The sequence below is a fragment of the Perissodus microlepis genome, chromosome 12 (genome assembly GCF_051167445.1).
Source record: "Perissodus microlepis isolate ML-2025 ecotype Zambia chromosome 12, ASM5116744v1, whole genome shotgun sequence".
NCBI classification, from domain to species: Eukaryota; Metazoa; Chordata; class Actinopteri; order Cichliformes; family Cichlidae; genus Perissodus; species Perissodus microlepis.
The window spans coordinates 2,653,948-2,668,331 of record NC_140472.1 but is presented as its reverse complement, the minus strand read 5'-3'; the positions used below and the strand labels follow the sequence as shown (position 1 = coordinate 2,668,331).

The 14,384-nt window shown below is 40.4% G+C and overlaps 1 protein-coding gene across 3 annotated transcripts; it reads left to right on the top strand.

Annotated features, from left to right (window-relative positions):
* Positions 1-184: 184 nt before the first annotated feature.
* On the top strand, positions 185-13,889 carry ankle2 (ankyrin repeat and LEM domain containing 2). Of its 3 annotated transcripts, none has more exons than XM_084947025.1 (13): positions 185-267; positions 2,143-2,646; positions 4,740-4,931; positions 5,325-5,509; positions 6,073-6,261; positions 6,366-6,488; positions 6,868-6,931; positions 7,536-7,715; positions 7,823-7,925; positions 8,972-9,162; positions 9,409-10,267; positions 10,573-10,704; positions 12,940-13,889. In XM_084947025.1, the coding sequence occupies exons 2-13, from the start codon at positions 2,154-2,156 to the stop codon at positions 13,142-13,144; spliced, it is 2,916 nt and encodes a 971-aa protein (XP_084803151.1). In that variant the 5' UTR covers positions 185-267; positions 2,143-2,153; the 3' UTR covers positions 13,145-13,889. The 3 variants fall into 3 exon arrangements, with proteins under 3 accessions (XP_084803151.1, XP_084803150.1, XP_084803152.1); XM_084947024.1 differs by having other exon boundaries at positions 196-276; XM_084947026.1 differs by lacking the exon at positions 185-267 and adding an exon at positions 1,228-1,349.
* The last annotated feature ends 495 nt before the right edge of the window (positions 13,890-14,384 follow it).

Sequence of the window (14,384 nt, the reverse complement as noted above, 5' to 3'; positions counted from 1 at the left end):
TTTAAAATGCCGAGAGATGTGATATTGGCATTTATCATAAAATTGCACTATTCATCTGTCACGGTGTGCCCATTCAAGTATAAGTTAAATATGAAACTGTAACTTACCCCGTATTTTTGTTTCCTGTTTCCACTTTGAATTTTCTCTTTTCAATCGTTATTTTTGCTCAGGCAGTATTTTAGACGGAAGCGGGTCCTCGCTCTGTGCATTTTGAAACCGTCGCGGTGAGAAGACACCTAGCAAAATAGCCGGGGAGAGGAGGAGGAGGTGGGAATGGTACAATTAAAATTATATATTAATATATCATTGACGTACAGTTGACTGGGGTACATGTTTACGGTTATATGTAATGTAAAACCAGAAAAAACTGTGCGTTTAACGTTCGTATCAGTTTTTATTATCACTAACCGGTAGCTCGAGTGGTTAGCTTCTTGGCTTGCCAGCTGGCTAATGACTGCTAGCATGGCTGACAATCTCAGCTTCCTGAAATGAATCGCATACCTAATGTCACTCTAATCTAATTTTCTAATTTTCATATTTAACGATCATTCGTGAAGTTGATCGTTTCAGTTATTTGAATACCTTCGCCATGCCCTGCGTTTGTTTTACCCGATAAGTGATCAGTTTGGCCTGCGTACATGGCTTTGTGCTAACACAAAATATTTACCATTTTCTTTATACCAGTTTTACATTTCAGATTCTTTATTGTTTCTGTATTTTTCTTATTCACTGTAAAATAGTATGTCTGTTATTAACTACAAAAATCGGCGCTAGGTTATCGTTTCCTTGAATTAGTCACGTCTACTAAGGCACAGCATGATGCTACATTAAAGGCTAGCAGAAAGTACGTAAATATGAGGACGGTGTATTTTTAACTGTAGACCAGCAGCCATGTCCCGATAAAGGCTCTTGTCACCAACATACACAAAATATTTGACATGTTACGTTGAGTATTATTAACAAATGTAGAAACATACGGTATTTAAAACAATAAACTAGTGATGTAGAGCGAGTTCAGCAGTGATGTTATTTAAACCTATGTCACATCCAGTGTAAGGTGTCATGTAAATGATCTTTAACCACAACAGTAGCATATTTTAAGAGAAAGAAAATTTTAAAAAATCGATTTGTGTTTGGCTGCTGTCACTTTCAAGTGAGCTAGTTGTCAATTTTCCTATAGACGTAAACGCATCGTGCGCCCTCCCTTAAATTTGACCATGCGCAGAACGTGTTGTAAACAATGAGACTCTTCCAGACCGTCTCCAGCTTTGTGTCTGTCCAACAGTTGATCTGTGCAAAACTAAACGGTTTCCCATAGCTCTCCGTACATTCAATAAAAATGTTCCTTGGTAAGTAAAGAGACACATTTGTGACTAAATATTTTTTTTATCAGCATCATCACTGCGAACACGTATCACATTTATTACGTTACAGCCTGAAAACCCACCTCGAATGACATACTTGGGCGTGACAGCGTGCGAATGAACATACTAATATTGTTATTATGCACTCACTTTAATGCAGATTCATATTGGTCAGTATTCCAGCCCCATCTATATCTCCTTCCGAGCAGCGTCTCTTGTGCTAGCTTTGTCAGGCAAACTCCCGGCTTTTAAAGCTGCCTTGCTGGTTAGCAGGCTAGCTAGTAGATGCTAGTCCAACACTGGTCTCGGTGGTTCTGTTGAGGCATAATATGCTACGTTAAAATAAGCATTTAGACCATCAGTACCACCGGGTGTTTTTCTGTCATATTAATTAAAAAATCATTGAGGCTGTTGAAGACACATACTCATGCTTATTAAATGTAAATGATTATCTTTTTGCTACTGAAAGGGGGGGGGGGTGTCAGTGATGGTAGTATCAGTGTGTTACATTTTAAAACTTTGGACTGACTGTTGGAGTATATAAAATTATACATGGCATTTAGCTATTGTGCACGCAGTAATTAGAGACTGTTTAATTGCACACGTGTGGAATGCAGTGGAAAATGTTGACATACTAGTCTAAGCTTGATTTAGACATCCATCAACTTTTAGTTTAAGTACTACTTATTTTTATGAGTAATGATAAAATTATAGTGTATAGGAAGTTGTTTATCAATAGCTGCTGTTTGTAAATGCTGAAGTTTGTGCTGTGTTACAGGGAGCTGAAGCATGGAGGCGGCTCTGAGCAGGTTGAGGGGGCTAAGTGCCGATGAACTGTCTGAGGAGTTTGCCCGGGCAAACGTCAAGTGTGGACCCATTACACCCACCACCCGTGCCACCTATGAGAGGAAATTAGCCCGTATCCTGGCTGGACCAGAGAGCAGTACCACTGAAACAGACAGCAGCTCTTCAGCTGGTGCCTTGAACATTGTGGTGGATCATGCCAAATCTCTGTCATGTGCCACCTCGGCTGTTGTGCCCACAACTTCTGGAGCAAGTAGCAGCTCCTCAAAGGCTGCCAATGAAGAGTTGGACTTTGGCTACGGTGTGGGTCTCAACCCTCCAGAGGAAGAAGAAATATCAGAAAATACAAACTCAAACAGCTCTGCTGAGGGCAGTAACTTGCAGTCCAAAGTGGAAACTCCTTCAAAGCCAGCACAAGTGTCCCCAACCCTTTATTATGGAGTGTGTCCACTTTGGGAGGATGTCTTGGCAAGAAATGGTAAGAGAAACTCAGCTTCTTACTTTTTAGAGTCCATTAGATATCATGCTTAATTTTGGTATCAAGAATTACTTGCCAAGTGTTGTTGACTTTGGGAATTGTAGAAACAATACTTTGAAACAATTTAGCATTACTTCACGCAGTTTAAAAACATGGTACAACACACTGTTTTTGCCCCACCTGTTTGCGTTTCAAGTTGTGTAGAGGAACTGAGCCCTGCCACCAGTAAGACGATGGCAGGAATGAAGCAAAATGAGTCCATTTTATAAAACCCCCAAAAATCTGAACTATAGCGACAGCTTCTATCCTAGTACAAGTTATTTTGGAGCAGCTTTGCTCTCTTTTCACCATCCTTCACCTGTCTTTACTGTTATTGACACTAGCTGTGGAGATGCTCCCAGCTGCTGGATGACTAGTTAGCATTATTTTGCATGCATTTGTTGGTTTAATTTTAGAAATCTAGTTATTACTGTTTATGTTTCCTAGACTGTGTGACATGATATTTGTCCTTTTAAGATGGTGAACTTTGGAGTAATAATTGTTGGAATTATTGTCTTGTAATAACCTATATTAGTCACATGACTAGCATATTATCACAATGGCTTTAATTCAGTGGCTCTAACAACAGAATTGCAGTAACTGTTTAGGATTACAGGCATTTTTAGACACAGTCCCCTGTTGTCAGAGGCTCAATAGTAATTGAACAAATGACTAAAAAGGTGAGGTCTGTTTCATTGCTAATGCATTACAAATAGACTTGATTTCATTTGGTATCTTTTCACTGGAGCTGTCACTATGAGATCCAAACAGATACTGATGCAAGTGAAGGAGGCTATCATTTGGCTGAAAACTAAAATAAACCTATCCTATCAGACTGATCGCAAAAATGTAAGAAATGGCCAAATAAACATTTGTGTTTGTTCTTGAAAACAAATAGATGCACTGTCCAGTTTAGCAACTCCAAATGACTTGAAAAATCACAGAAGACAAGTAAAGCAAATGTTAAGAAAGACTGAAAAAAAGGGGGGTTAGGAAATTTCACGCCAAGTCAACAAATTCAAAAATCTGAAGTAGGTCAATCAAGAGACGTCTTCATGAATTGAAATACAGAGTGTTTATAACAAGACACAAACCATGCTCAGCTACTCAGTTCCACTCAGGATGAAGAAAGCCAGATTAGACTTGTTACAAACCTTCTAAAACAGACCACAAACTCCTAAAAGATTCTTCGGACACATCAAACAAAAATAAAATGTACTAGAATGATGGGAAGAGGAAAATGTGAAGAAGGAAAGAGAACATTTATGATCTGAAAGATCTCATCTGTTGAATATGGCGCAGTAAATATTATGGCATGGGCATTATGTGACTGCTCATAGTGTACAGGGTTATAATCTCCAAAACTGATTTGACAGCATTTCACACAATTGGATAACCACCCGAAGCCCAGTTTCTCAAGGCAAAGAAATGGGATATTCTACAGTGTTTGTCAAATAGCCTTTTAAGTTGTTGCAAATGAGGAGCTAAGTATAAAAATGCATGTAATTCCAACAGTTAATGTAATAATGTTGTTAAACCGCTTGAATTAAAGCTAAAAGTCTGCACTTCACCAAATAAAAACAATTTCTATTGGATTGACGCATTTAAATTTGCAGTGTTGTTACAAAAAGTACTTCAAAGGCAAAGAACAGAAGAAATGTCTCAGAAATATGGTTCATCCAAATAATAATCAGATAATTAAGATATTTTTTTATTTATATATTTATATTTATTTATATATATATTTGTTTAGTGGACAAACATTTTCTTTTCTTGGCGGTGAGCAGTCAGGCAGTACTGACCTCTCTGGGGCAATGATCTAAATTCACTTTGAGCTTCCATAAAAATCAGTGCTGTTAATGTTAATCAGTCAAGGCAGGCTTTTTTTTTGCAGTTGCAGAAGCAGTGGCACTTACGTGGCTGACAAGACAGACAGGGCAAAAAAATGTGGAAAAAAACCCAGCCACCGGTTAGGCCACAGTAAAACACAACAATTAAGGAAAAAATGGAGTACCAAATAAAAGAATTAAAATGTTTTTTGTGTTTTTCTGCAGAGGGAGCACACGTATACTCAGATAAGAAAGATGCCCTTCAAGCTGTAAAGACGATGAAGGGAGCCCGTTTTAAAGCCTTTTCCAGCCGTGTGGATGCTGAGAAGTTTGCTAAGGGGATCTGTGATTACTTTCCCTCTCCCAACAAGTCAGTCTGTGTATCTCCTGTCAAACCAGGCCTGCCCATTAGTAAAGGTAAGTACATGAAATGATTTAGGCTTCTCTTCTAAAAGAGCTTTACAGTATTTTTTTGTGTATTTTTATTCAATTGAATTAGTTTTTATTTTCTCATCTTGTGTTAGTTTATTGCCTGATAAAGCAGTGCACCGTTATCAGTCAAAATTGTTATCACTTTTAAGTGAAGTGGCATCTTTGAGCTGATCGCTGTATTTATTACAGTGTGAATATAGAGGTGCAGCATAGTTCAAACAAAGATTTCACAGTTTGCTGATGTATCTGACATGTTAAAAGGCACAAGCGGATAAAAAGACCACAGATCGAGCTAGAATCCGAGCCATTGTGCAAAGCACTCCTGAAAAATTCTTCGCTGCAGTGACCAGCTTCGTCTCTTCCTCCCTTCCACCCCAGACAACGTGGAGGTTGATACCATCAACCGGGAGCGTGCCAACAGTTTTAAGAGTCCGCGCTCCCAGGACCTGACGGCCAAACTAAGGAAAGCTGTGGAGAAGGGCGATGAGACGGCCTTCAGCGAACTGGTCTGGGGCAATCCACGCTATCTCATTGGCTCAGGAGATAATCCCACTATTGTTCAGGTGGGAACATGTAGTGAATACTTTTGGTATATTCGGACTGTTTATAACGCTGACTGAAAGTTGCATGGTATTTAGCATCTTAAGATAGCACAGAGATGCCGCCACAATCTCTGGAAAGTCTTTGCTATTAATAGAGTAGCATGGCCTGACTTGTCATTTGTTGATACATAAATATTTTGACTATATCAGCGCCAGCCTTTCAGTTACTGTGTGTGTGTGTCAAGCTTGTAGCTCCTGAGACAAAAACAAAAATGAATTTACCTGCTGGATGTGCTGAAATGGAATTTTTGCATCAAAGTAATTCATGTGTTTGTTTTACATTTAAAAGTACTTTAAAAATTGTGATTTAAAGTGTTTATAGTTGATGCTAGTATATTATAAATAACTCTGTTTGTTTATTAAGCTGCAGGTATTCAAATAAAATCAGTGGCATGTTGTTAATCCCTGATTAATCCCAAAGTCAGATTCTGATTTTTAGAAAAAAACCTGCAGTTTCTGTTAACTGGAGATTAAAAAGGATTTCTGACCCATTCAGTCGTTCCTCTGTGGTTTGGTATGTTCAGGAGGGCTGCCGGTACAATGTAATGCACGTGGCAGCCAAGGAAAACCAGGCAGGGATTGCTCAGCTGCTGCTGGACACCTTGGAAAACCCAGAGTTTATGCGCCTCATGTACCCAGATGACCAGGAAGTCATGCTGCAGAAACGAATCCGCTACATTGTAGACCTTTACCTCAACACTCCAGATAAAGCTGTCAGTTCTTTCACACTCCCAATTGAACCTGAATAGATTCATTTTAAATAATAATATGAACAGAGCCCAGTAACTTTATTATTTTGTTTTTCCCCCCACTGTAGGGCTTTGAAACACCGCTCCACTTTGCCTGTAAGTTTGGGTGTCCAGATGTGGTCAATGTCCTGTGCTCGCATCCTGACATTGATAAGAACCGTGAGAATAAGGATGGCCAGACGCCTAGGGATGTAAGTAGTTACATTTTGAACCATTATTTAAACGAGCAGCACACACAGATGCACACACATGGAGCATGGATTAAACCACAGAAGTGACCATGAATGTGTACGCATTTATATGAGTGCTGTCTAGCAAATACAGTCTCTCTCAGTGCAATCCTCGCAGTAGTTGTTCAGGGAGGCGCAGTTATGCCCACACAGGTTTTTAAGCTGTGACCTCTAAGCTTGCTTTTTAAATCCTTTGGCAACAATCACTCACTGAACATTGTAAGCTAAACTTAGATGAGCAAATTCTTTCCTCACTTGATCCAGCAACAGCTGTACATAAATGTCTGTTCACGCATCATTATTTCGTTTTCTTTTTTTTATGTTTCCCTCTTTCCCACAGCTTATATGCAGCAGAAAGAATAAAAGTCCAGAAGTGAAACAGAAGATAAGTGACTACTTGGAGGGTAAGGGATTAGCACATTTCTTACAAATTAAGTTTGTGTTCTCCTTAGGCTGGTTCAACACACAGCATGTGACATCTTAGGTTTTTTTTGTTTTTTTAAATCTGTCCTTTTAATATTTGTAAAATTGGAGCTGCTGTAAATTGGTTAAGTGTCGGTCATAATAGTCTTGTGAGCTTGAAAAAAGAGCCCTGGATGTCTTTAGGTTTGAGAGGTGAAACGTATTTACAAAACTAAAGAAATCCAGTTACTTTTTTCAAGCTCTCGAGACTGCATGTGTTAGTGTTACTGAGTGGGTATACTCATGAATAAACTGCAACAAGTTTGTTTTGCAAATCACGACAAGTTTTTGTTCAGTCCGGTGAGAGTTGAAGGCATCTGGTGTGCAGCGTCAGAGCATTTGGCACGACGTTCTGCATACTGTATTTCTTTATACAATTTGGTATGCGCACACTGCCAACACCATATGCAGCAGCCACATGACAACACATAAACTTAGATTTTGTTTTGACGTACTCTGCCAGCTTAAGGTTCGACTCCCACTGCTTCCACCTTTGACAATATATAAATGTTGTCATGCTGACTTTGAGTCTCTGTTGTTTCACAGACCGTTGCTATATCCCTTTGCTGAGAGCAACTGACAACACCTCCCAGCCCATCATTGGTGCTCCATGGTCACCCGAGTCCTCAGAAAGTCTCTCGCTAATCCAGCGACACACAAGAAGCCCCAAGGATCCCATGATGGCTGTCACTGCCTTTGCTGGCCCCCTAAGCCCCTCTAAAGCAAGTTTTAAAAAAAAACAACAACAACAAAAAAAACCCCTGCTTATCAGTGTTTATGAAGGCCGTAATAATTTTTTTTTTTAAACACATATTGTTTTCCACTGTAGGCAGAAGATTTTCGCCGGTTCTGGAAGACGCCACCCAGAGACCGGGCAGAACTTTACCACCACATACTTAAGTCTGATCCTGACAGAGGGGCGGAGAGAGTAGGCAGGTACGTCCAAAACCTAAGTCTTATTTTATTTTCAGTAACTTTCTCAGGAATATCTGTGTCAGCTGTGATGCACAGATATCATCTGTTAAATGCCATCTCTGCACTTTTCACTTAATTTTCACATAGTCACACATATTGGAAGTTTTCACTTCATTATGGATGATTAGCTAAACCACAGTAGTATACAGCAGTAGTATACAGTTTTTTATGTTTTGTTTAATGTTTAAAATGCTTTGTATTCCATATACCACTGAGAATAGAACAGCCCATTATGTAACTATGTGACGGTCGACTTATGCATTAACCTTCCCTGTCAATAATTGTAATAATTACTCTTCAAATTACCAAAATAATATTTAGCAGTTTATTACTATTATTACTGCTATAATGGTGGATACTCATAATAATCATGGCTAAAGTTTTAGTTAATGAGGTCTGGGTTTGTTTGGGGTTTTCCCCCCTGACTCTTGGCTCTCTAAAATATTGGAGAGGATATCCTTATTATGATAATTTCAGGTTTCTTCCTGTTAAAAGGGAGTTTTTCCCCTTCCCACTGTTGCCATGTGCTTGCTCATAGGTCATCTGATTGATGGGGTTTACTTACTATTATTGGAAGGTATTTATGTTACAATATAAAGCGCCCTGAGGTAACTGTTATTGTGATATAAATAAAACTGAATTGAATAGATCTGGCTGTGAGCAACAAAGTCCACCTCCTGTTCAAATTAATTTGTAAAGGAAAATCATAACAAAGCCGGCTTAAAGGTAAGGAGAAGCTCATTTTAGAGAGCGGATGACCTGAGTGACTGAATCAAAGTCCAGTTTAAGATAAATGAGGACTAGTTTTGTGTTTTTTGGAAACATGCACAGCTTCTTTTTTTTTTTTAAAGTCCAACAGTAGAAATATAAATTGAAATTAATGTAATGGGTTAATTTTGATTATGCATCCTTTTAACCCACGGCTTCAACATTAGCCACAATCATGGGGACACCAATAAATAAACAAATCTCTTTGTTATTTAAATGAATCTACGTCTTACTTACAGAGACTTAGCTCATGAGATGGGACACCCCTGGGCGGAATATTGGGACTTCCTGGATAGTTTTGTGGATCTGTCATCTGGTGAGGGGCTCCGCAAGCTGGACGATTACCTGAGCAAGAAGGATTTCAGTTCACGGACTCATGAGGGGGCCGGCGAGAATGAAACCAGCAACAGGTTTAAAACCCCCTCTCCAGGTACAAAGTGCTTTATATTTGAGAAGTATGGGTTGCTGAGATGGAATGTGGACTGTGCACATTTCTGATTTAATGTGTTCATTTTAGTGATGTAGCGTAATCAGTGTGTTTCTCAAGTATAGCCTCTTGTTATAATAAATGGACTTTGCAAAGTTTCATACCTTGTTTTTTTTGCCCTAAAGACTTAGCAAAGTGCACCACTCTGTAGTTGACACTTTTTTGTTACTCATTCTTCGCTGATTGCAGGCAAGCCCAAAAAGTTCTGCAACTCCATTTCTGTTGGTGCCTTCCTGGACGAGGGTGACGATATCAGCCTTGAGGAGATGAAGAACCGGCAGAACGCAGCACTCACCAGCATCACCTCCTGTGCTGCATCCAAGGACGTCCTGAAAGGAGCTGTGGGTGGCCGTGAGTTCCACATCGCACTACACCACCACGGGGCCGACCTGATCGAGACTGCTGCCGAGCAGGACCTGCTGTGCTGCTGCAACGACGGCCTCCTGTCGCCTGGTGTAGTCTGTAAAAACGGGGTGTGCTCCTCCTCCAGAGATAGGACTCACAATGGAGACAAGGTGTCCCCACGCACCTCCCCATCCTCTTCCTGCATGCTGTCGCCTATTTCCAATCTCATGGTGGAGTTTGAGCGCATGTCTCTGCAGGAGCCACCAGATAGTCCCACCAGCTGCAGAGAGAGAAGGAGCAGTGGTGGGAACCGTCATAGGGAGGCTCGGGACTATAACTCCTCCTCAGCCACAGACCTGAGCTCTGGGCTGAACCTCCTGTCTCTCAGTCACAGCGGTCAAGATGGTGAGACTGTGGATGGGCCAGGCTGGAGAACAGAGGGAGTAGGTAAAGAAGAGAGGCACAGCAGCGGCAGCTCAGAGGAGTACTTTGAAGCAGAGGAGAGTCTGGAGATGCTGGGTAGGACTAGGGGGTCAGTGTCAGGGTTGCGCAATTTCTGCGCTAGGTCCAAGTCATGGGACCACGGGGGCAGGGACTTAAGCAGCTCAGGATCCTCTGGGTCCTCTTATAAGTCCTTAGAGAACTCCCATGAGTTCTTACCCAGGACCCCACCACATGTCAGAAGAGGACTTTTTATTGATGGGTGAGTCACACTTGCTTTCACTGCAGAGGATTCAGTTTATAGCAGACAAATAGAAAATGTTCCTGAGAATCTTTACGTTTGGTATTGTAAATAAAATTAAATATGAGACTATATGGAAAAGAAACTGAACTACATGAAGCATTTGTGAATATTTTTGTGATAATCCAGAGAAGTACTGTGTAACACACTCTGAGCTAGATGCTGTGGGAATGTGACAGGCAGACAGTACAAATTAGGAGCAGTCTGACGATCCCCAACTGAGCTGAAGTGATAAGAAGCTGATTAATCATCTGTCTTTTTTACAGTGATTCTCCAACCAAACTGGACAGAGCGGTCCTGTCAGCAATAGAGGGCACAGACATCGATCCTCAGAAGTATCCGAGTATTCATAAGTGGAAGAGCACAGTGAAGTCATACTCTGCCTCAGATATGCAGAGGTTAGTGAGCTTGGCTGGCACATCAATGCAGGGTTTCCACCAGTGTTTTACAGGCTGTGTGTGTGTTTGATGGCAGTTGTAGGCAGACTTAAAAAGAATAATGAACCAGGTGAATGTCAACAGCTAACATAATTATACCTGTTCTGCTGCTATCTGTCAACTTATGTCCATTAATCATGGATTACAGTAGGCTAGGTCCTGCTTGGCTAATCTACATAAACTGTGAATTGGTGCTTTCTTGCTTGTGTTGGCTCGGAAGTATGCCCTTTTGTTTTGTTCCCTCTTTTTCTCCACAGTGTGCAGAGATGCAGCTAGGCTAGTACAGCTCCATTGTTTTCCTCTGTCTTACAGTTAGCATTACAGCTAGTTAAATTTCCTGCAAACCCTGTTCATAGTTATTTGTATGCTTATTTCACGTGTGGGTGTGATCCTGCTGGCTTCAAAGTTTCAGTACCAGGTGATGATGATGATGATTATGATGATAATACTTTTTCATGTCTTTAATCAGCACTAAAGGTCAGTTTAGTGCAGTAGTTGCTAGAAATGGGAACTGAGAACCAGTTCTGTGTAATATGTGTAATACACATTTTTTTGAGTAACAACCCCAACACTGATCACAACAAAGAGGGGAGACGCCTCCAACATGCACAAACATTTGACCACACAGAATGCGGTTAATTTGCACAAATGTTATGTCTTTGATATGCGGCTTAGCAATTGTGGTGACTCTCAAAATGTAGCCAAGGAGAATCGATAGAGAATTGATAAGAAATCAAATCAATAAGAGATACTGATAACAGAATCGAAATTGCTAAATTCTTATCAGTTCCCATCCCTTGCATTTGCTTTTATTATCTTGCTTTTCATTACTGTTTAAGCTTAAAAACTGGCTCTGCACACAGCTTAGAAGCTGTTATTTTTAGAAAAAGAAGTTCTACAGCAGCCCCATGCATTTACATCATGACAGAGGGCATCCACAGAAACATCGGTGGAAAAAAGAGAAATCGGTACTGAAATCTACAAGACTGACATTTAAACTACTGTACATTCAGATCTTACAGAGTCTGGCATGTAAATGAACTGGTGTTTTCTATTAATTTGAACAAGGCACATTCACAGAGGACTTCCCTCTATACCGAAGTGCTTTCTCACAGTCATATTCTCACTCAAATAGATGTATAACTTGGGGCTCACCATCTTGCACGCTGAGTCGGGGATTGATCAACCCACTCTCCAACCTGAGCCACCCAAAGAATGTGCTCTTTGCCCTTTAAATCATGTGTTAACTCAAAATCAAGAGTCCAAATACACCTCTTTAAATCCAGGGTGCAGAGATAAAGGCAACTATTAAACACGCACCTACTCAGGGTAGTCTCAGGTAGTGGTGTGCGGATTGATACTAAAATATCGGTTCCTCTGATACCAGTCATTTATGTTCTAGAATCAATTCTCATATTAAAATATCGATATTTTAGTAATTTAGGGTAAATTTGTAGTTTATCATAAACAGGAACACAGTGGAAAGAAACTATATAATTCGGATTGTCTACATTGGAAGGAACTACTTCCTCTTCTGTCTTTCATAGTCATGTGCGAAATACGGCTGAATAAATGTGTCCAGCCCCTTAGTGTGCGCACTCACAACAATGGCTGAGTGTAAATGGAGTCATCTATGGACACATTTTACCTCCACAAACAGCCGAGACGTGGTTTGCGATACATGTGGCAAGACAGTGAGGTGTTGTGGCAACACCACCAACCTCGTCAAAAACACCTCACAGTAAATCATATCACAGAATATGACGAGCGTATGTTGAGGCGAACTGAAGAGGAGAGGGACAGGGACAGGTGCTGCTAGGGCGAGACAGACGTCTCTCACAGAGTCCTTTAGTGCTGCAGGCAGGCAACGTGCTCAAATAGTGCACAGCTTCAGTGTTTTTATTTCTATATGATAATTCTGCATTATTAAACGATAAGAACAAGTAGTCTGATGTCCTGTAATCATTATGATGCTATAATTTGAGATACAATAAATAAATAACTTTTTGTACAAAGTATCGGTATCGGATCAGTATCCTCGATACCACCCTGGATTTTACTTGGTATCGGATCGGAAAGGAAATCAGTGGTATCGCACATCACTAGTCTCAGGCCAGTCTCCCAAATAATATGCTTTATATTTACCATTAAATTTATTCTAAAACACTGATTATTGTGTTGATCTGTATTGTGTAGCTGGCCTAGCCCTGCAGTGGTAAAACCACGACTCAGGATGCAGCATCAGACTCCCGGCTCTCCTATCAGCGGCCTGATGTCCCCCACCGGCCGCTTCAGCCCCGCTCGGCACGCTGCCTCACCGGACTTCAGCCCCAGCCGGTACAGCCCTGCCAACATTAGCTACATTCAGCGCCTCAAGCACTTGAACGAGCCGTCAGTTTAACTGCACCCACCTCCTGCGCTACAATGCAGCCATACCCTCTCCAAGCCCTGCCTTCTCTCACACACCCGAATCCAGCTGTACAGAGCTGGCTACACCAGAGCTCAGAAACCACAAACCTAACAGAAATATGCACAAAGTGTCTGGAAGATTTGTATTAATAATGTATGGTACGACTCCTATGTAACACAGGAATTCTCATCACAGTTAGGTTGTGATGTCAACTCCAGACTTTAAAAGGTAAAAAACGAAACAAACCTTGATAATTTATGTACTGTATGGGTGTGGACCATGTTGAATTGACGGTAACGTTATTTGTGGCAAGTGTGAAGCACCTTTATCATAGCCTGACTCAACTTTTATGAATATTGTGAACACAAGCCACACCCCCCAAAGTTAGTTGATCACTAAAACTTTAGTGAGGGATCCTAAAAAGGATTGTCACTGAAGATGTTCTTAAAAAAAAAATTAAAATGTCAATATTTTAAAAATTATTTTTTGTATGTTGGTCAGTAGCACAAAATTTAAATGTTTTTATTAATGGTGTTAAAACCGACTGCCATTTCCTATGTTCTTTTTTTTCCCTTAGTTCAGGAATTGCCTTAATTTTCTGAAGTGACGGACCAGCTCTCTGTCAGTTTGGACACATTTCCTCTAGCTCATACATGAAATGTATGGAAAATAAAGAAACTGAGATCTTCCATGTTTTTATTTTGTCCTTCAATAAATTCATACAATTTCAATCTTTTCTCGGTAGTTCCTGGACATATCTGGACTTTTTCTTTCTGTCGCTGTTGGCGGCCTTGGAGACTGTGCAATTTTTTTTCTTTATCTTTTTTCTGGAGTATCTTTTATGGGCAAACATCTCCTACAATGTATGAATGACAAAACACACCCATCAGTATAGTATTATTTCAGATTTGGCTAGTGCCTAGTGTTGCGATCACTTTAAAGCTGTGTGAAGTGATTTGTAACCACTAGGGGGCGAGAAAGACTCAAAGTAACTTGATAGCAACTAAACCAGATTTAAAGGGTTTCTATGGCCTGTTACGACTGTCTTGTTAATGAAACTGCCTTATGATACAGAGAATACAGATTAGTTGAGAGCTGCTTGAAATATGAAGTTGATTAGCAGAACATGCGACCCTCATGATAGAATTTGATTTTAACAAAGTGCTAAGTAGAGCTTTGAGGCCCAACATTTCAGTAATCCCTCAGGTGGTAAAACTGACTTCAAGTAAAC

Excerpts from the sequence above, each read along its gene's own strand:
- ankle2 (XM_084947025.1), top strand. The coding sequence starts at position 2,154 with ATGGAGGCGGCTCTGAGCAGGTTGAGGGGGCTAAGTGCCGATGAACTG. Across the intron at positions 7,716-7,822 it reads CCTAAGCCCCTCTAAAGCAA|AAGATTTTCGCCGGTTCTGG; the intron begins GTTTTAAAAAAA and ends CACTGTAGGCAG. Across the intron at positions 9,163-9,408 it reads GTTTAAAACCCCCTCTCCAG|GCAAGCCCAAAAAGTTCTGC; the intron begins GTACAAAGTGCT and ends CGCTGATTGCAG.